Source organism: Taurulus bubalis (genome assembly GCF_910589615.1).
Source record: "Taurulus bubalis genome assembly, chromosome: 19".
Classification (NCBI taxonomy): Eukaryota; Metazoa; Chordata; class Actinopteri; order Perciformes; family Cottidae; genus Taurulus; species Taurulus bubalis.
The window spans coordinates 10,019,856-10,041,018 of record NC_136607.1 but is presented as its reverse complement, the minus strand read 5'-3'; the positions used below and the strand labels follow the sequence as shown (position 1 = coordinate 10,041,018).

Below are 21,163 nucleotides of genomic sequence, written 5' to 3'. Positions count from 1 at the left end.
GGTGTGTCGAGTTCAGATGCCACTTTGCTCTCGCTTCTTACATCTCAGCCATTAACACAATGAGTGTTGAGGCTTTGCATTAAGAAAAGATTATTTAAATGATTAATGAATTTGCCAATTATGTATCGATGTATCGATTCTTTTGATCGACAAGATGACAGAAAATGCCAAAAATCCAAGACGATGTCTTCATATGTCCGGTTTTGTCCAACCAACAGTCCAAAAACACAATTGGAAAATGTTTATCAGCTAATCTATAAATCGTCTGATTGGTTCAGCCCAACTCTACTTATTAATATAGTTTGGAGAAATCAGGTGCAGGCCTCAAGTAGAATGGGACAGTATTTAACATAGAAGCATATTGGTCATCTGACGGTTCATCTCGTCTTCAAAAGTTATTACTTCTGCTGCACATTCTCTCTCTCTCTCTCTTTGTCTCTCTTTCTCAGGTGAAGCATAAATGAAATGATTCTGACAGACATGTATTATGCATCACACAGACATGTCTGGGGATCTGAGCTGTTTATATCAGCAACAGAAAAAGATCTGATTGCTCGTTATGTATAGACTCTATACAAGACGATCAAAAACGTCCCTCTTTTGGTATCAAGAGTGCAAAAAAAAAAGGCTTTAAAAGTAAATAAGTAATGTAATCAAGATGTATTATTGTATTACATTACATTGCAGCGGCTTTGAATCTGTCTGACTTAAAAGGGAGCGCTTGGGGCAGCGACGGAGCCCCGAATGTTGGTGAGTTGGTGAGTAAATGAAAAATGAATGAATCATCGGCATGAACTATCTGACTTCACCCTCCCAGGATGTGTCCGATGGTAAAAGAGGATGAGAAACATCACACATCCATTTGCAGCATCAAGAATATTTGAAGCAAATCACAAAGTGGAAACTTCAACATACAGCCGCATGCTACTCAACTAGCAGAGGGGAGACGAAAGTGTTTATTCATCGTTTCAGACCCCAGACGACTCCCCTAGGAAGTACCCACTTCTCCAGACATATCATCTTTTATTCATCGCCGTAGCAACTAATGAGCCCATCTTTGGGTTCAGACTAAAAGGGGTGTCTGCCTGCTTTTTTTTGGTTATAAAATGAGACACATTCCCACTTGGGGTGTATTTGGGTTGGTGTGTCTAGGTTCTCCCGTCCAGTGCTTCACATTTGAGCTCACGCTGAGTCGCTTGCAGCTCACACAACACCCCCGTAGAGGTGGCTCTGCCTAAAATGACATAGGAATTCTGACTTGCTTCTGATTTGTATATGCATGGTGGATGATGTTCGTGGGAGATACACGAGAATAAATAAAACAAGTGTTTGCTTGCGAGCAGACGTAGCTCAGGAGGCGCAGATAGAAACCGAGCAGCAGCGACTGTGATCACATTATTCTCATCTCTCTCCATCGCTTTCCCGTGTCAGCTCTTATACACTTTCAGAACCAGGTAAGCGATGAAAGAAGTGAGCGGCATTGCACGCCCTGCTACACACTTTATTAACCATTCTCATTTTTTATATTCTTATCTCTTTCGCGTCCTGTTCTGCCGTTCCTCGCTTTCTGAGCGGTCTAATGTGATTGTTTCCTATCTCCACATGTCTGCTAAGTAATGGGGCTGTCTTAGAATTATCCAGTGCTGCAGGAGAAAGACTGGTTTTAACTGGTTATTTAAATTGCACGGCTGTGATAGATGTTGACTGAGTTGGTGTCTGCAGGTCTTTTCTTTTTGATAGGCAGCATCACACCATGCCTTTAATTGCAAGGAAACAAGCTGTTCAATGAGGGAATTTGCATTACAGAAGTGCTGGATCATAATAAAAGGAGATTTAAATCTTTCCAAGCCTCCAATTCTACCGAGTCATCTAAAGGTTTTGCCATGGCCCAGTGGGAAATGACCTCCTCTTTAGGTCTTGGCATCGATGTGTGATGTCAGACAGGATAAGAAAGCATTATAGTATAATTATAAGTGTATAAATGTGTGGAGGATTTAGATGTAGAAATAGAAATCAGTAATCCACAGGAAGAGAGAACGCAGTTTACGGCTTACAAGGAAATCTGGGGGTGCCCCGATGGCCTCTGGCGATAAACTGCAATGTCCTTGATGTGAATCCAGTACCTTTGTTGCATGTCGTTCCCCATCTCACGCTCTCTTTCATGCACTTCTTCTCATGTTTCTACTGTCATATGTCTAAAAAGCATTAAATACCCAAAGAAAAATACATTAAAAAAAAGAAGAATTCTGTTTAACTTGGAGGGGGGAAATAGACTCTGACCGTGCTAGATTGACCAACACGTATGTGTCACACTGTGCACTAGGATTCTAACATAAGAAAACGCATGCGGTCAGTGTTAAAAATGGCCGCACAGTCCTTACACTTTAGCTGACTTCTGATCAGTGAACCCACTCGTTTCCCTCTTCAGAGCAAAGAGTCAGATTATGAGAGAAAATTAAATCGTGGTGATGACTCATCACAGTGACATCAGTAAACCATCAGCCAATCGGAGATTGTCTTCGCTGTGACTCATCAATTAGAGATGCAGACTGGGGGGATGTTTGAAGAGCAGCTGACCAAGGGCAAATCAAGGACGCGGGTTTTCATGGCAGCTATTGAAAGCATGTCTGTCTGCGTGGAGAATCTGTTGAGGGATAATTGCTGTTTGGCTGTCTAGTATTTGACTGGCCATGCGATGCTGTTCCTGTCAACCCTGAACACACACAGCGTCCACTTTCCTCCAGGATTCTGCCTCCAACATGAAAGGTCACTCTGCAAATCATCTTCAATGGGAATTTAACATTCTACTCAGAGAAGAGGACGTGTGCATTTCTGTAAAAGAAGCCATTGGCGTGTGCAACCTGAAGCAGAGACACGACATGATGCATGTTAAATCCGCAAGAGTTCCAATCTCAGAGGTCAAAGGTTGGATGCAGTCAAGGGGCTCATCATTTATTGGCAGATTCAAGCTATAAATCAGATTGACAGCTAAGACAGTGAGCAAAGACAGAGGGGGCGGAGTAGTACTGCTTCATGAACACTGATGCGATTACTTCCTCCAAGGGCACAGTGGAGAGAGGCTGTATTAGTCGATTACGTTCTCCCACAATGCCTCTCTCTCCTAATCAAACATACGGCTCTCGCATGTTCATATGCTGCTACTCACCAAATTATTTGGTGCAAGGAATAATGGGTAAATGCTTAAATAGAGTCGGGCGGTAGCATCCATGTTCATTGTCATTGTTGCTGACACTACGGTTTTGTGTGTGTGTGTATGTGTGTGTATCTTCTCCATGGTAACCTTCGATAGCAGCAGACGTCATAGATCACTGGTTTTCTCTTCGCAGACAAGAAAGAGTAAAAGGAGGGAGGGTTAAGAGGATGAAGGCAGCGATGGGGTGATAGAGGTGATAGAGGTAATTCTGCCTAATACCCTGGATGAGAAAAAACAGACTCTTAAGGGGGATGAGTTTCTTCCCTGGATGACTGCTTCTGGGGTTATGAGGCAGGCGATATTGTCCTTTATCAATCCTCTCAAATGGCAGATTTGATTTTCTCATCAATTCGCAGATTTTTGAAGGATCGGGATTGCTTTAAGAATAAATTAGCCCACTTCCTGCACTGTATTGAGGTCAAACTACGTAACTATTGGCCATTGAAGAGTAATCCCAGCCATGTTTGTAGGATCGTACATTCATATGGTATTATACTTTGTAATAATAGTATAAGAAAAAAAAGGAATATTAAGTAGCTCCATTTTCAGTCAATTTCCGAAAGAAAACCGTTGAGAAAATTGTCCAGATGCAATCTCCAGCAGTAGGAGACAGTTGAAAAGCACTGCATACTTACCGACTTGGACGACTCCAGCGATCCAGAGGAGAGGGTGTCTCGACTGCTGCGGCTCTTGGAGCTGAGGTGCGGTGAAGATGACGGCGAGTCGTCGATGTATGGCAGGATGTCGTGGTGCCTCCGCTGCTCCTCTGCGCGGTCTGCATCGTAACCGTACGTGGGAGGCGTCCCGGTGAAATGACCATCTGTAACCGGGGAGAAAACGCAACCTTAGGTTGGCACCTTAAACATTCTTTCAACCGCTTTTGACGCAGACATCTAGACATCTTTTGCGAAACACCAAAATAATGCAAATCAAGCTTTCTGCACCAAACACCATCATTTCTTTCAGAAACACAACTTTAGACAGCCTCAATCTCACCAAAAGTCCATGAAAGTTGCCTTCACAAAAGCACACTGGGTAGATGCATGTATTACATTTGCTGATTGGCTTCATGCTCACAGAAGGTGAGGAGCTAATTTTCCAACACTAATTAATGCAATTCTAGAAACTGGGGCATACAAAATGAGTTCCCCCTACATCTTTGTTCATGCACTCATAGAAAAACATAAAGTTCTCAGAGAAAGCACTTGAAGAGGCCGACTACAAACTGGGTCAAGGTTCAAATAATTTTAACACCGAGTGCAGCATCCCCAGGGGAATGTTCAGCAACCTCTCTCTGACCTGCTTCTGCGTTGGCCGCTATCACTTTCTCTGTGGGAGAACAAAAGCTCAGCCAGCACAAAGTGGCTCTGCGTATAATTACTCGTGCTGCCCGTTACGGGGAAAGGTGGGAGCGAAAGAACGAGAAACAAAATGCCAGTGAGCTGGATGCAAACAAACTACAATTTGACTGCAAAGACCTTGTTTTACAACGTCACACTCAGTGAGGCGATGCGATGCGTTCAAGCTGTGGCTTCCACTGAACACGTTTTTGTGAGTTCAAATTGTTCAGCTTCCAGGAGGAGAGAGTACAGTCAGTGGTTCGGGGAATCTGGTGTGTTACAGCTGGGGGGAAGACATCAAGCATCTCTGAAAGTCACAGAAGACCTTTTGCTCATCGCCTCCCACTCCTATGTTCAACAGAGCTGAACTTCTCAGAAAGCTGGTCAGGCCTCCTCTGTGCTGACTCAGACTCATAACCTCCAACCGCACTTTCTAGAGCTGCTGTCAAACAATAAAACATGCAGAAAACACACCAGTTCAAATAGCTTATTGGCTTATTAGTCACTGATGTTTTTTAGTATTTCACTGTGTTTGATGAATATGTGTCTTACGCCAGCACATACACAGACATATGGTCTTAAAGTCACAGGTCATGGTGTCAAGAAGAAGAGAAAGAGATAGATAGAAAGAACAATGCTGGTGTGTTCAGGGCCCGTCTGACCTTCAGCCCACCCACCGCTCGCTCTGTGTACTCGCTACTGCCTGTGGGCGGGTGCTGCCCACTGCGCCTGCTTTGACCAACGGCATCCTGCCAGGCAAAGACCAACATAGAGGCCCTGTGTGTGTGTGTGTGTGTGTGTGTGTGTGTGTGTGTGTGTGTGTGTGTGTGTGTGTGTGTGTGTGTGTGTGTGTGTGTGTGTCACATTCTTCATTCATTTTTTGTCTCAGTGTGTGTCACTGCTGTTGCATGTTGCAACCCCATGCACATATGCTGTTAGTTATGAATGTTATATTGTTGTGTTCCATAACATTCATCTGTATCCCATTTTAAATTGTGCAATGTCTAAATTGCACTGTGGTATGATTTTAGGTAAGATTGTATGTGTTTACTAAGCACATACCTACACACTCAGCCTGCAGCTTTCTGTATTCATGCATTAAGCATCTCGAAGTTACCAAATCTCACATTTAGGAAACAACTAAAGCATTCAGAAGACGGCATGCAAACAAAAAGACAATGCACGAGGTACGGTCTGATGCACTGCTTGTCTTAAAATACAGATGTGAAAAACACCAAGTGGGAAATGAATGAGTGGCATCCTGGCATGTTTTTATTTTCTTGTTTGCCAACCCCACCTCTGTGTATTCATGTTGGCAGTACAACAGCTCGAGCCGACTTATTTTAATCTTTCTGCCACCTTGTTTTGGAAAAATGCTGTCACTAGAAACACACTGATGTTGTGTGTGTGCATATGCGAGTGTGCCTGTGGTGCCCACACAACCCTGAGGCCAGAAATATTGAGCATCCAAACAACATTCTTGAGACTGTAAACGCCTCTTGGTTACAAGGGGGGCACAGTCACAGAAGGAAAACCATAATCATGAATAATAATGATGGACTGGAGATAAAATACACCAAATGCCAAATGAATCACCTTCTGGGAAAATCCAGACAATCCAAAATGTTTGTTTTTCTACAGATAAACTAATTAACGATTCAAAAAGGAATTACCGCTACATTAAACCGGTTCAGAGCCGTACTAGTCTACTTGCCTGCTTGTGTATCTTTAAACCAGCAGTTTCCAGTGGGGGAGGACCTAAGCTTTACAAGTCTGTTAATGGGTCACTACAGCCTGTGGTCTTCAAACACTAGGCTTCAGTCTGTACACGTCTGACCTCATCTCGGCCCAGACGCTGCTCCTAACGCAGCCCAGAGTCAGTTGCTCTCCCTCTGACTCTCTCGCTCTTTGGTTGCTTGCCTCTGCATCCCCGCACATGTCTAACTGCTCTATTTATCTTTCGCTGTCCCTTCTCTCTATCCTTCTTGCGAACAGATCGCTTGTGTTTCTGCTGATTTGTGGCCTCTTCATCCTCATGCCGCTCACAGATCTGCATCTTCCTCTTCCTGCTCTGCCTCACTCCCCCCACCTCCTTGTTTCCCAAACAATTCCTCTGCAAAAAGACACACATTCCTGTAAAATGTTGACATGGAAACAGTGGGAGGGGAACAGGTCTTTTTCCTGCTGCAGGTGGAAAACTACAATCAAACTGGGAACAGCTGGCGCTCTGCTGCCATGGCAACACATGGGTCTTTCCAAAACAATATCACAGGCAGGTATCAGGGTATCAGCATGTCATGTGATACTGACCCGTTGACGGGGCCTCCTATATAATAGAAGACTCCTCTTCAACTATTGTACATGGGACTGTTAAACCATTTCCACTTCTGGGGGCAACACACCTTTTGGGTTGTGCATCTGGTTGTGTGTTTTGTGTGCAACTATCAACGTCGACTGAGAAGACTAGTGCTTGGTATCGAACCTCAATATGTTTTTGGTGCAGACAAAATGTGCCTCTATCACAGTATCAAAACCTGACTGAATATCGGATAAAATTGATAATCTCGTTTATAACTTTTGACGAGATCACATTTTTGTTCAAGGAATGGCTCAACATTTTGGTAAATGTGTATTTTTGCTTTCTTGAGATGATCGATGCTACTTTCATGTCTATCATGTATATGGAGCTGGACCCAGATGTTAGCTTAGCTTAGCATGAAGACTGGAAGCAGGGCTAGCCTGGTTATGCCGAAATATAACTTCTAAACAAACCATTTAACACGTTAAAACACAATTTGACTTTACAGCCAACAAGATTACAGAAGTGCTGGATCATAATAATGTAAAGTGTTTTTTTGTGAGTATCAGAAGCTTCCAGTCTTTATGCTAAGCTAAGCTAATTGGCTGCTGCATATTTAGCATATAGAAAGGCCACTCCACACACTCTCTATCACTATTCATTCTTTGCTTCATGCTACCTCTTCTCAGTGTCTCTCAGCCATAATGGATACAACATCTAATCATACTGTAACAGTGCAATAGCTTAAAAAGATTAAAACAAGCTGACCCTCACTTATTCTCACATATACAGGAAATGAAAAGGCTTGTCTGAGTTGAGTTGCGATAAAAAGAGCTGTTGGCCGACAGACAAAGGAAACAATTATTGCCTAAAACCCGACAATGCTTCTTATGTTTAAAAAATAAAAGAGGGGTGAAAGTTAAAAAAGAGGCAGAAATTGTACACTATTAACACTAATAAATTATTATGAAAACTATAAAATAGAAAATAATCAAATAAAAAAGCTATGAAAAGAAAGAAGACAAAGACAATGTAACAGATTGAGAGCCATGAAATTGGAGAGCGAGGGAGTGACTCTCAAAGGAGGCATAAGATATCCTCGATAGTGAGAGCTGCCTCTCCATCCCCCATCACGCTTTTCCCTCAGCATGGCCGTCATAAATCTGCCCCGGCTGCTGACGCCTTTATAGGAGGAGGCCTGTCATCCTAACACTGCCGATATAACCCCACCTCTGGCTCCCTCTCTCACACACACAGTTACAAATGCATTCACACCCTTACCTCAAGGCCCCACCCAGCCCCACCCAGTCCCATAGGATGCTAATGTTACGCTACAGCACTCTCTCTCTCTTATTCATGCCCTTTAATGAGAGAGTTGAATGCAATCAGAGATGGAATGGTCTCCCTCCCCATCCTATATCTGATTCATGTACAGTGTGCTGGATTTGGGAAGGCTAAGCTTATTGAAGAGGCCAAGTCTGGATACTTGAGATAAATAAGATGCACCCCTGTCTCCCAAATAACGCTGCGCTTTTTATTACTGGCCCTCAAAATGTACAAATACACGTGCAGTACTGCAAACTATGATGGGGAGGGAAGTGAGGTGAGAGTTGCTAAAAAAAAAAAAAGAAAAAAAAAGAAAGAGAGAGCACCCTGAGTTCCTACATCCCCTTAAATATCCAATTTAGAGACAATTTAGCACAGAGGAGAGGGGGCTGGTACAGCAGAGAAAGTGGAAAGCTGTGGAAATTAAAGTGAAGGCTCAGCTACAGCATCGCTGGGGGCGACAGACACGCCGTCAAATGAACTTGAACACCGCTTCACTCATAATCCTCCTGCGACTGCACGGACACTTGACAGAAGTTAATTTGATAAATGTCACTATCTTGTCAGGCGCACAGTGTCTGAATAGGCGACTCTATTTTTGACATCCTCAGTATCTGCATTTTAGGTATGAAAATCTGGAGGCGTGGCTCTTTTCAGATACTCAGATGATGCGAATACAGGGACAGTTTTGAGAGGAATCCTAATCCCTTCACTTGAGGTCACAGTGGGCACTTTGCAACCCTCATAGAAACCATTCAGTGGAACTAGATTGGAACTCTCACAAGATAAAGATGAATCTGGAAGACGTTCTTCACAGAATTGCTGTAAAAGACACGACATGTAATAAGCAAAGTCACCATCCATGCAGAGGCAATGTGTTCCGGGAAGCGGTTTTATTTCACAAATTAGCTTTTGTATTTCTGTTGCTTCTTTGAGAGGACCAAGACTGAACATTCCTTCAGTGAAGACAGCACATTTCCTCATCTCCTTTTCCCAATTGTAGTTTACCAATTTATCATGAATACTATTTCAACAAGTAATCACAGCCGCATTTCTATCTGCTGGGGAATTCCTTGTTCCTGGCGTTCCTTGTTCCTGGCGTTATCAACATCTCTCGAGTTAAAAAATCATAATAAACCAATTTGTTTCCTGGGGGTAATCTCTCGGCCTCAGCGTGGATAATCTCTGCGGAAGCGACCCGGCAGCAAGTTTCACTTATAAAGCTAAATATTCGTGGGATTGTGTGTTTTCCTAAACTTCTCTTGGGGACAGGTGTTTGGCCGTGTTCTCCGTGTCATAGATATCTGCCACAGGGAAATAAACAATGTTGCGTTGCCTTCTACTGCCCATGTAAAACTAGTTGGATAAAGACTTCTGCAGGAGTTGTGCGAATTCTGATACGTTGTGATGTCACTTGCGTCAACGCCATTTGAGGTTGAAGACTGTCTCACCCTAATTATTGTCAAAGAAGCATCAGTGAGATCTCACAATTCCTTAGTGAAAGCATATATAGTGCCACAAAAAATAACTTTAAATTAATACATGAATTATCTACTCGACAAAATGTAATTAAATTGTGAGAAAATAACCATTAAAATGTTCCAGAGACAAGAAGACATCTTCAAATGTCTTGTCAGACCAACAGTCTAAAACTCAAAGTTATACAATTTATAATGACATAATACAGAGTAAATAACGAATTATTTGCTTTCTGAGTCTCCAGCTTTACACGCGTTTGCTGCCAGGGGACAGTGTATCAGTCATAAGTCGGGTATAAAATATGGGAGAGTAGACAAACAATAGAAAAAGGATTTGATGAAAAGGAAGACAGAAGAAGAGACAGTGAGGAGAAGACAAAAGTTGACAGGCAGAACGGCAGGTGGCAGATATATGCAGAAGAAAATGACCCAAACACAATAATAAACATAATTACAGTAGAAGACATGGACACAAAGATAATTACACAACCAATCACACACACAGCCGCATGTCGTAGCTCTTACGTTGTGTCAGATTCCCTCGGCGCTGCGTGTTTTACTCCTATCCCTGTTTCAATCTTTTCTATTCTCCTTCCCGCCGCCTCCTCCTTTGATCACACAAGACTTTCAAGGAGAGCGCTCTCCTGTCTTGGTGGACATATGCTCAAACACACACACACACACACACACACGCTCATCCTGAGAGGTAGACCTTTGATTCATCAAGCGCCTGTCGTGTCTTCTCTGCCAACTGACTCATTAGCGAAGAGACCCCCAAAGCATTATGGGGGAAAATAAGCGTTCAAATTGCTGCAAAATCACGCAGAGGCTCTGATTAATAATACAGCATGCTAAATTACCGGCTCCGCTCTGAAACGTGGACAGCACTCATTAGACTGCGGTTTCTACAGGCAAAGATGGTAATGTGTGATGAAAAGCGGAAGATGCGGCTTTTAGGCTGTTAAATCAGCAAATGGAGGGTCTTTAGTGGTATTTACAGTATGTGTCTTGAAGGTAAAAACAATAATAAACACATTCCTATCTGCTCTCTGCTCTTTCCTTTCCATTACACAGCAGGAGCTTTCTTTCTGTAAACTACCTTTCCTCAGAATCGCTCGCCCTTTGTTGCGTCTCTCTGCTTTTCTTCCACGTTGGCCTTTGCAGGAGGCACTCTGCGATCTCACCACGGCGGTAAATCAGGGCAGACCTCAACCCTCTGAAACTCTCTTTAATACATCATGAGTGCCACAGCCATTGCATATGTTTCCGTGTGGGCGGAGAGCAGCCTCATTCATTTATTTACACTTAAACCTAAACGGCTATGTGCAGCCCATCATAAATGATGTGTGGGTTATCATTGCTCTAATATGCTAGATACAAATAGAATAAATGGGACACAGAGGAATGCCATTTCTTTATCTGTGCAACATTTAAGTTGGTGGAAAGATGCTCACACATGTGTGAATAAAGTGTGAGTGAAACGGTTTATCATGACTGAATTCAATGTCTTCGAGATTTGGTTTGGATGAGGGAAACCAGAACAAAAGGTCACATTGACAACTCCTTTCACATCTGGTAAATTCTGGATCAACTTTTAGAAGCTAAAAACTGACCAGAAAGCAGTCGTTTAACATGTTAGCTTGCTAGCATGTTAACATTTGAGCGCTAATTACAAAGCACAGCTGTGGTCGATGGTGGCAGTAGATGAAAAATTAGAGGATCATCAAAGCCATCAGATTCATCCTCTGGGGACCATAACTATATGGACACAATTATCATGAAAATACATTCAGTAGTTGTTGAAATATTTCAGTCTGGACCAAAGTGACTACAAAAATGACAACATCTGAATATCCGGCATAACAACATATTATCACACAATCACAGGTGTAAAGTGTTTGCATGTGTTTGTTGCTGGAGGGTGGAGACACACAAGGTCCCAAGCTGAGCAAAGGTTGGAGGTTGGAGGTTAACGCATTGGAGGAGTGGGGCCAAAGGTCACATGGGTTTTCTGTTACTATGTATGCGTTTGTGTATTCATGTATGCCTTAAGCAGGGGAGCTGAAATCCAATTAACAAAGAGTATTAGTACTTCAATCAATACACTCACTAGCTAGGGAATGGACCCTGATCCTTATCAGCACACATACCTCTCCTTAAAAATACTGCAATGTCTGCAATCCTGAACGCTGGATAGAGTTACATTGTGGGTGTCATGCTGCCGAGGAGGTATTAGGATACAGAACATGACGTGAAGAGGAAGCTGGGGGCTGTGGATTATTTGATTTCCATAAGTGCTTCCAGACAGCCAAAAATGAAAGTCAGCTACTTATTTTATAAAGAGTAGTCTTTCAATTAAAAAATGCACAACGTTTCACTGAATCTCATCCGTCTATTGATCTCAGCCTGAAGCTGACATCAAGATAACTCATTTGGCTTTGTTGTAGTCGAATGAAGAGAGGGATGACAATCAAGTATTGCTCCCGTTTCATTTCATCCAGTCTGACAGAACAACTCATGATGTGAAAAACGAACGGAGTGATTGTTCCACGTCAGTGTCTGCAACGTGATAGAAGATTTGACACTTTAAAGCTTTCGTTGATGAGTGATGAGTGCAACACCACAACTTGCCATTTGAAATCTGATTGGAGACACTATGCTAATAGTTGGAAAAGATGAATGATTGAGTAATAATCTATGACGGGCCACAAATAAAAGGTAAATTATCTGTGTGACAGACTGAGGTTCCACGGGGGTTTAACTACTATTGACACATCTTTTCAGTTTGTTTTACCACAGCGTTTTCAGATCCACACAAACTGCAATATGATTTCTACAACTACTACCGCACTCTATTGTGTTTGGTTACTTAGAAAACAACACTCAACAAAAACTAATACAATGTGATTATACGTATAACAACTTAGTAATCTTATAATAATAATAATAATAATAATAATAATAATAATACACATTAGCATTACATTTACCGGCTGCAACATTTAAGTCATGTATTGCTTCATGCATAAATAATTATAATCCTCTGTTCTCTCCTGTAGAGTTTGTACAATTACTTTTGATACCATAGATATATATTCTGATACCAATATATGGACTTTCACTTGACTACAAGTAGGATTGCATGACTTTTCTACACTGTGTAATTGCTACTTTTACTTCAGTGAAAGATCTGAGTACTCCTCCACCACTTGCTTTCACCATGAAACAACAGACCAAGACCAAGTCATTAAAAGGCTTTGTTAGTTCCTGGGTTGGTTTTGTGTGCTCATGTGGAACACTTTCTATTACTTACTGCACTTAAGTGCAGCGGTTGTAAATTTTATGGTTATGGGACTATGGTATGTGTACAGTTTAGGTGGTCCTGTATAGTGGGAATATAGTCTGGCAGCTGATGGAGAGAGTGGCTTCTTCCACATAATGAGAGCAGCTTGGTGATTGAATGTAAAGTCATGTCAATGCATTTAACTCTTGTTATTTTGTTTCGTTTTGAGGAGTGTGCTACTAAAGCATGTGCGGTGTAAACACATTGAGTATTAGAAATGTCTCAAGTCCCACCAACAAACTGCCATCGCTCCAGTGTCGGACAAAGCTATAAAATCCCTCGCAAGGAAGTAATGACAAAAAGTGCAAATGGCTCATATGTTCTTCCAACTACGCCGCTTGAAACCGCATCCAATCAGTTTCTGCACTTCATACATAAGGTCGACATTCAATGAGTGTGTGTTCCTGCCATTACTTCATCTCTGAGGCTAACACCATGCCCATTACATTCCCCAGGGTCCTGTAACGCAGGTAATGTTGCACTCCTGCTACCGTTGCTGCTCAGATTGTCTCTGAGGAACCGAGTCAAACCCTCAGAACTGCTGCTCAACCTTTCTGCCAAACAACTCAACTTTTGCCTCTCTATAATATACCACCGTTAGCTTCATATAGCCCATACAACTGGCTTACAGGCATTCAAACGTTTTAATGTTTCAACATGATATCTAATCAATAGGACAGTGTGAAGTTACATAAATGATCCGATACAAGCTGTTGATTTAATTTGCTCATTTGAGATCCAGCAGGACGTTTTTCCTGTCAAACCAGCATGTGAAATGTGTGGGTTGGGGTGGCTCTACTAACTTTATCTTAACCGGTCTCCTCTCCCACGGCTCCGACATTATGGCCTGCAGTGGCGCTTATCATCAGCACACAGCAGAACGAGCACAAAAGGCCCCAATCTGCCTAATCTCTGGTCAAACACAAGCTGCAGCATCATCGCTGCTCAGGGAAATAAACTGCTGCTTTATGCCGGAGCTGTTCAGGGGACACGCGTTAGGACTTCGCTAAACGGACCATAAAGGTTTGCCAAAGCAAATCTCCAGGGGAACTGTTTCCTTGGTTACCACAGCCAACAGGAAGAGCATTTCATTTCTGATTAGGTATCCTGTCAAGATGCTGAGGACGCTTTAATACATGCTTCTTGGGAAATGGGATTAAGTATCCCAAATGAATAACTTATGAATGATTGTTTTTTTGTTCAAATTAAGAAACTGTGCAAGCAGTGAACCCCCTCCCCCACCCCGAAAGGCCGATGTTTGGCTCATGGACACTTCAAAAGCACACGTATGAATGTATGGATCCAACCTACATCTGTTTGCCTGTCATTTGTTTCTTGACGTCGACCCAAGCAGCTCTCCGAAGAACAAGCATGCGACTGCACTTTGCGAAATAAAGAACAGGAGGGGAACATTGTGAGATTGCATTCCAGGTAAACTGTCATTTAAGCATCCTTTTAAATAATTTCTCACCCGATCCGATGGTTGCCATGGAATTTCTTCTTCTATAATCTTCTCCTCCCATTTCTCTCCTTCCCCCCTTTTTAAACTGGCACTGGGCCAGTCTGACTGTCTGCCACTTTTAAGCGTCCCAGCATCAATTACCTGATCCCTGCACTCACATATTCCCATAATGGCTCTAAAACCTACACAGACACAGACACAAACACACGCTTATAACCTACATGCCTCGCTCTCACACAATGTCTGATCAACCACACACGCACAAGATAATAGAACATATTCACACTACCTAGACTCGCGGCTTTTCTCTGTTCATGTGCACACACACACACACACACACACACACACACACACACACACACACACACACACACACACACACACACACACACACACACACACACACACACACACACACACGAAATGAGGACACTGAATAATTAGGGGGATGAAAAAAAAGAAAGAAAAAAAGAGTCAGAGCCTATACAGAAAGTCATTTCAATTATCTCTATTCCGCCGGCTGTCTGGCTGCTGTCTCTGCAAGGTTATGGGCTCAGCTCACCACAGTCTCTGGGACTTAGTCATGAGGAACCAGTTTGCTATTTGATTCCCCTCCATGCAGAGTCCCAGGCTAGATCTCACCGCGGCGCTGAAGGACCGATGCGTCTTCATCCCACCGTTCGCACTATAAGTGACGGTCGCCTGGACCAGGCAAAACCATTTATACCGTATGAAACATCCATCCTCTGGTTGTTATGAAGGATGCAGGGTATTTGACGGATTACACGGTGTACTTGTGATACTAAGACCAACAATGGCTCGCAGCCGAGCCAACTGCATGGCATTTCTTGTCCCTTTACGGCAGCATTGTGATAATCAGGGATGTTTGAATGAAGCAAACCCACTTTCCAGCCCGTTCTCCCCCTCCTCAATCCTCTCAGGTATTTACTGAATGCGTTCAGCGCAGGCCTGGTCTCCGTGGCAACAGGACGTAGCAGGGAGACATAGGAAGCTCATGGGTAGACCTGTATGTGTGTGTGTGTGCTTTTTATCTGGTTCCCTCTGGAAAAGCATGCAGGCGCACTGTCCTCTATGGCATTGCGGCAAGGACACGACTCATAATATCCAATGTCACACAGACAGTTAACACCTACACATCAACGCAAGCCGACATCGGAAATATGTTCAAAATAGGAAATCAAAAGCAAACACATGCACGCAGAGATAGACGCATGCGGTATGGAGACTGCCAGGACAAATGGAAACAAAGAGCATGTGGCTCTTCATGGCAGGTACATTGATATGTGCATGGTAACGTTAAATAAAACCTCAGGAACACTGAACTGGAATAGTACAGTGTCTTATGTAATAAATGCATGGACACAACAACTATTTGGGGGAAAGCCCTGAACATTTTTCAGTCAACATTAAAGCATGGAATTCCTGAAAAAGAGGAGCGTCAGTTCCCATCAGTCAATCGGACCATCAACTTACCACCCATCCAGTTTCATTCAATCAAGATATTAGTATGGAAAAGAATGAATTAATACACAAAACATAGATAAATTGCTCCAGCAGCATTTCATTTCTTGAAACCACAGTTTCATATCTCGGTGAAAAATGGGCGCTATAGGAATAACCATCAAATGCTCCAGAGAATCTTGGGTAATCTAGGCACAGTGAAGCGTGGCGTGTGAAGCATACTAAAGCATACTTTCCATTGGGGATGGGCTGGACATGTCCCCCCTTTTCAAAATCCCCCACGCAGGTTTATTTTCTTAATGTTGATATGCTCACTGGTGTCCTTCAATTAGGATCATTCACAATAGGTTACAATGGTGTTTCAATCATTGTTTGTTGTATTACCATGATCATTTATCTTAATTTGTTAATGGATAGACAGCTAGATATGCAGGATATGTATGTTGATGCATTGTGCTATTTGAAAAGTGACAAGGAATCTGCTTTAGTGCAATTACCGGCTCTGAAATAGCAGTGAGTGAGTGTGAGTGTGAGTGACCTTTAACCATGCATAGAGTAGGCCTTGCTCTTGTTACTCATTGAGGCATTTTCTGATACACATACCTCTCTGAAGACATGCAGTTTGAGCTTTTCCGACACCTACCTGTCCACAAAGACAGCGGGAGAGAGGGCCACTGTGTCAAAAGGTTAGAAACTGGAGAAGGGGGTTGAAAGTTGAATCAATTTGAGCTCTTGAGTGTTGCCTGTACGGGAGGGAAAAGAAAAAGCCTGCCCCCCCCCCCTCCCCTCCCAAATGAACCTTGTGCATAGATATATCGACGGAAGGGTTGCTCGTAAATCTGCCTCATCCTAAATTGCGACTCGAGACAGAAAATGACAAGGAATTGGGTTTGACATGGAGACATAGTGAGAGAAAAAACGAGATTAGACGAGATAGGAGCCTCTCAGAAGCATTAACTACTTAGAGAGAGACGGTGAGGGAGGCAGTGTGAATTAAGAGTATTTCTTCACTGGCGCCTCGAGGGAGGAATGATATATTCCTTTTGGGTTAAAAGAATGTGTTTAGAAAGGAAACACTATGACGGGCCCCGGGTGCATGCAAGACACGCATTGGAGGATTACGGCCTTTTCTGCGTTTCTCTGCTGGATGGTAATTGAGAGATTCAGGAGAGGAGCTTTTACTGAGCCAGATCAAGGCTACAAGCTGTCAATGAAAACTACAAACATGGCCACGAGGGCAGCTGACTGTCACTCAAAACTGCAAAAAAAAAGTGGATAGGATAGGACACCACAATCTTTGTCTGCTTTTCCCCCCCCTCACTCGCTTTTCAATCACATCTCTCCGTTTCTCAATATCCAAAAACCTTCTCCTAATCATTTCAATAGCTCTCCTCTACCTCTCTTTTATCTCTCCCCTCGTTCTCTTTCGGGGTGATGACTGACTCCGAGGTGCCAGTTACATGGCTTTCTGGGGTCACGTTAGCCTGCTTATGTAACAAGACACTAAGCAGGGGAGGGCATGGCCCCGCAGGTTGTCGGGCTGCTCATGTGTATGCATGGGCGTATGCCCGCGGGTGTCATTTGACTTATGAGAGCGCAGTAGAGCATAGGACCACTTTTAAAGCGTCAATTCCTACAGGTATTAAAAAAAGCTAAACATTTAGCGCAACGGCAACAAATTATTTGACTAACACTTTCTAAAAAACGTACAAAACACTTGTTTGTGATAAGATGAAACTCTAACTCTATTTGATTCTGTGTAACTTAATAGAGAGCTGAAGTGAAGTTTTATAACGCAATAATACATATTACATTACTTCGATCAACAATAAGTCTAGCCGGGATTGGTGGATTCAAAAACAAAGATGCAATTTCTGGTCAATAATGTGCGAGGTTGGACATTGGTGAATAATGGGAATGGAAGATGAGCAGAGATTACAAAATAAAAGCGTGTGGTTGGGTATCATGGATAAGAGAAAAAGTTACGTGTTATGCGTACTGCTGTGCTGGATACGTTCATTGTACTTTTTTTTTCAATGCTTACAGATGAATTGTTGTGTGAAAATATAACTTCTAACATCAAGTTGATGCTTTATACTTTTGTAAACCACAGCAACATGTTTCTTTTTAAGACCGACTGATAAAAGAAGTAAATGGAACAAAGCAGGACTTGACTCCTGACTCATCAAGCCTGTCATTACGACGCAGGAACCTGAATAAAGAGTCTGCTTTGGACCAAGTGAGGTGAAGTAGCAGCTAATAATACATACATCAGGAGTGCATGACACAGTGAGGGGAAACATGATGAAAGCACAGCAGGTCCTTGCACTCATTCAGGCAAAGGCAGATTTCCCTGTGGAGTTTGGGCGTCCTCAAACTCTGTGAAAACGACCTCCTTCGGTGTGTGTGTGTGTGTGTGCAGTACAAAGTGACTGGGAGGGCAGAGCAGGTGGGGGGTGGGGCAGCTGCTGGTGGTAATGGTGCACAGCAGCAGCACTGCATAGCTTTTCGACCACGAGACAGATGTGCAAAAAGCCGCAGTCCCACATGCTTATTACCTACCAAGGACAAGGCAGGGGAGCCACACACACACGCGCGCAAACATGACCTCATATAGAGCAAAATGCACCACAAGGACACACGAATGCCGTCCATCAACACTGAACGACTGTACCCCACACGCACTCTGGCCAGATGTGCATGTTTGGTACCAGCAAAAAAAAAAAAAAAAAAAACGGAAAATGCCGTCTTCCTCATCAACACACAGACATTAAACTCTACATGACCTCACAAAAGGAGGCAGACGGAGACTCACCAAGCATGTTGGACTACAGTGGAAGAACAAAGGAGTCATTTTTGTCATCAAGCCTGAGGGGCGGGTGTGACAATGAATCGAGCTTGTCTCACCAATCCATGAGTGTGTGTGTGTGTTTGAGATATGTGATGTGTTCTTGTGGTGTTGAACAGTACAACAATGTGGTGGCGCAAACTGAAACGCTGCTTCTTTAACTCAAGCCACGACATCCTGCTGCCCTTGAATCCAAACTCTTTCTGTCCAGAACCTTTGATTTAGCTGACGCATTCATCCAAAGCGACTTACATTTTTGCTCTGTACACCGTAGAGATATCAACGGGGAGCAATTCGGGGTTAAGTGTCTTGCTCAAGGACGCAACGACAAGGGCTAGCGGAGGCGGGGCTCGAACCACCGACCCTATGATTGAAAGACGGGCATGCTAACCATTGAGCCACAGTCGCTTTAGCCTTGCTACATTCATTTTAGCAAGGTGTACCTAATAAACTGAGTGCATTTGGTACTTATCATGTGAACATGCTTTTCTTTGGAGTGCTTTGATCTCATCTGAAGCTACTTTTCTGTCATTTCCTGAGAGCAAGTAAACACTTTATTCTCTATTTGATCACCGCTGAGCCATCTGTCCCCATGCACACCAGGAGAACAAAGAGTTACATAGATAGAGTGGTAGAGCGAGACACGTTCCCCACCGCGTCTTCTAAATTCAGGGTTTTCTGACTGTCCTGCTCGTCTGCTGTATGTGAATGTGCACATGAATGCAGAGTGAATGATGACGATGATGAAAATGATGATGAAAGTCATTATGCAACAGCATCGCATTACTTTGATTAGACTAGCCAGCTGTTAATTAAAGAGAAGCTGGACTCAGCTCAATCTCCTGATGTTTTCAGCAGCAGTGGAGCGAGAGGACACATGGGGGGAAATTTACTGGTTCATGGATGGATGAACAAAGGCAAAAAGGGCCGGATGGATAGATGCTATACAGAATGAAGACACGGTTAATTTGTTGGTGGATGAAAGGTGTGAAAATTGTTTCTTATCAAAATCTTAGAGCCCAGTCGCGCCGGAAAGTGGCACGATGAAATTCACCTGCCTTCTTTACACCATATGTGGTTCTCTGGGCTGAGTGACGTGGGGATGATTCATAGGGCTAGTTGGTCAACTATAGCTGGCCTGCTAACCGCGAACACGCTTACAGTAGAATTAAAAAGAGATAACTTGTCCTTTGACAGCATTTCCTCTCTTCCTGTCATAGGGTTATTATGTTAACTATAACACAGGTTAATGCAATTAAACATGCTTTACAGATGACTAACGAACCGATGACAACACTCGTAGCAATAAACTAGGATGAGATCCAAACACACATTTAAAAATACATGCATGAGACAGAGGCCAACAGTCACACATCAACACGGCTGATGCACAAAGGTAAACAAAACAAGAAACACCATCACACGGGGGAACTGAGCCGAGGAAAGAAGAGGACACAGCACTATTATATATATATATATATATATATATATATATATATATATATATATATATATATATATATATATATAAAAAATGCACTATTCCTGCGTTTTTTTCCGCAATTTTATTTTGCCTGATGCAATGTCGATTCCTCAAATACAACTAGCAAATATTATTGTGCTGCAGCAAAGCAAATTAAAGTGTGTTTAGTAGTAAAAGCATGCAAAAAAAGCTAAAAGCTGATCTAGAAACATAGAGCAGAGAGTAGAGCGTTAAGGCAATCAAAATAAAAAGGCTTGAAATAGGGCTGTGACCTCAAAAGGTCAAGTGAGCGCGAGTCTTCCAAAAGGTTCTCGGCTCGACTCTACAGAGCCACAAATGCAACGATTCTCCCGAGGGCGTCTGAATGATGGAGAAAGGAAAGAGTCAAAGAAGGTAGAGAAGGAAACATGTGGATGAATTATATGTGTTGGCTCCATGTTTGTTGAGATTATTTATGTTAGTCAACGTGGGATCTGTCCTCTGGGTTCAACAGCCATATTGTCAGCCTTCAAATGAGCTTTCCCTCAAGTATGCTGCTGGTCACATTACATTACAGACTGCTGGACAGTCATGATGACTCAAGCGCACACACACACACACACACACACACACACACACACACACCCCCTTGGTGGTGAGCAGGGTAGCAGAGTGTTTCGATGTTATGAATCAAATTACATAAAGGGAACATTTACACACAAATAAACTTGGTAGGTATAGACCAGATTTGTCATTAAAATATCATAAACACACACACACACACACACACACACACACACACACACACACAAGGATGCTCCCACAAATGACTAAATATATGGTAATTGTAGGAAAATGTAGCCATGTAATACACAGAGAAATGGATCCAGACAGACACAACGTGTCTGA

General features: G+C 42.8%; 1 protein-coding gene across 1 annotated transcript in view; it reads right to left on the bottom strand.

Annotated features, from left to right (window-relative positions):
• bcr (BCR activator of RhoGEF and GTPase) overlaps nt 1-21,163 on the bottom strand; it is a gene marked incomplete at its 5' end in the record, with an annotated part of 67,115 nt that overhangs the window by 26,259 nt on the left and 19,693 nt on the right. Inside the window, one exon of the mRNA XM_079234788.1 lies at nt 3,850-4,034. Within this exon, the coding sequence (XP_079090914.1) occupies nt 3,850-4,034 (185 nt within the window). The remainder of the gene's footprint in view (nt 1-3,849; nt 4,035-21,163) is intronic.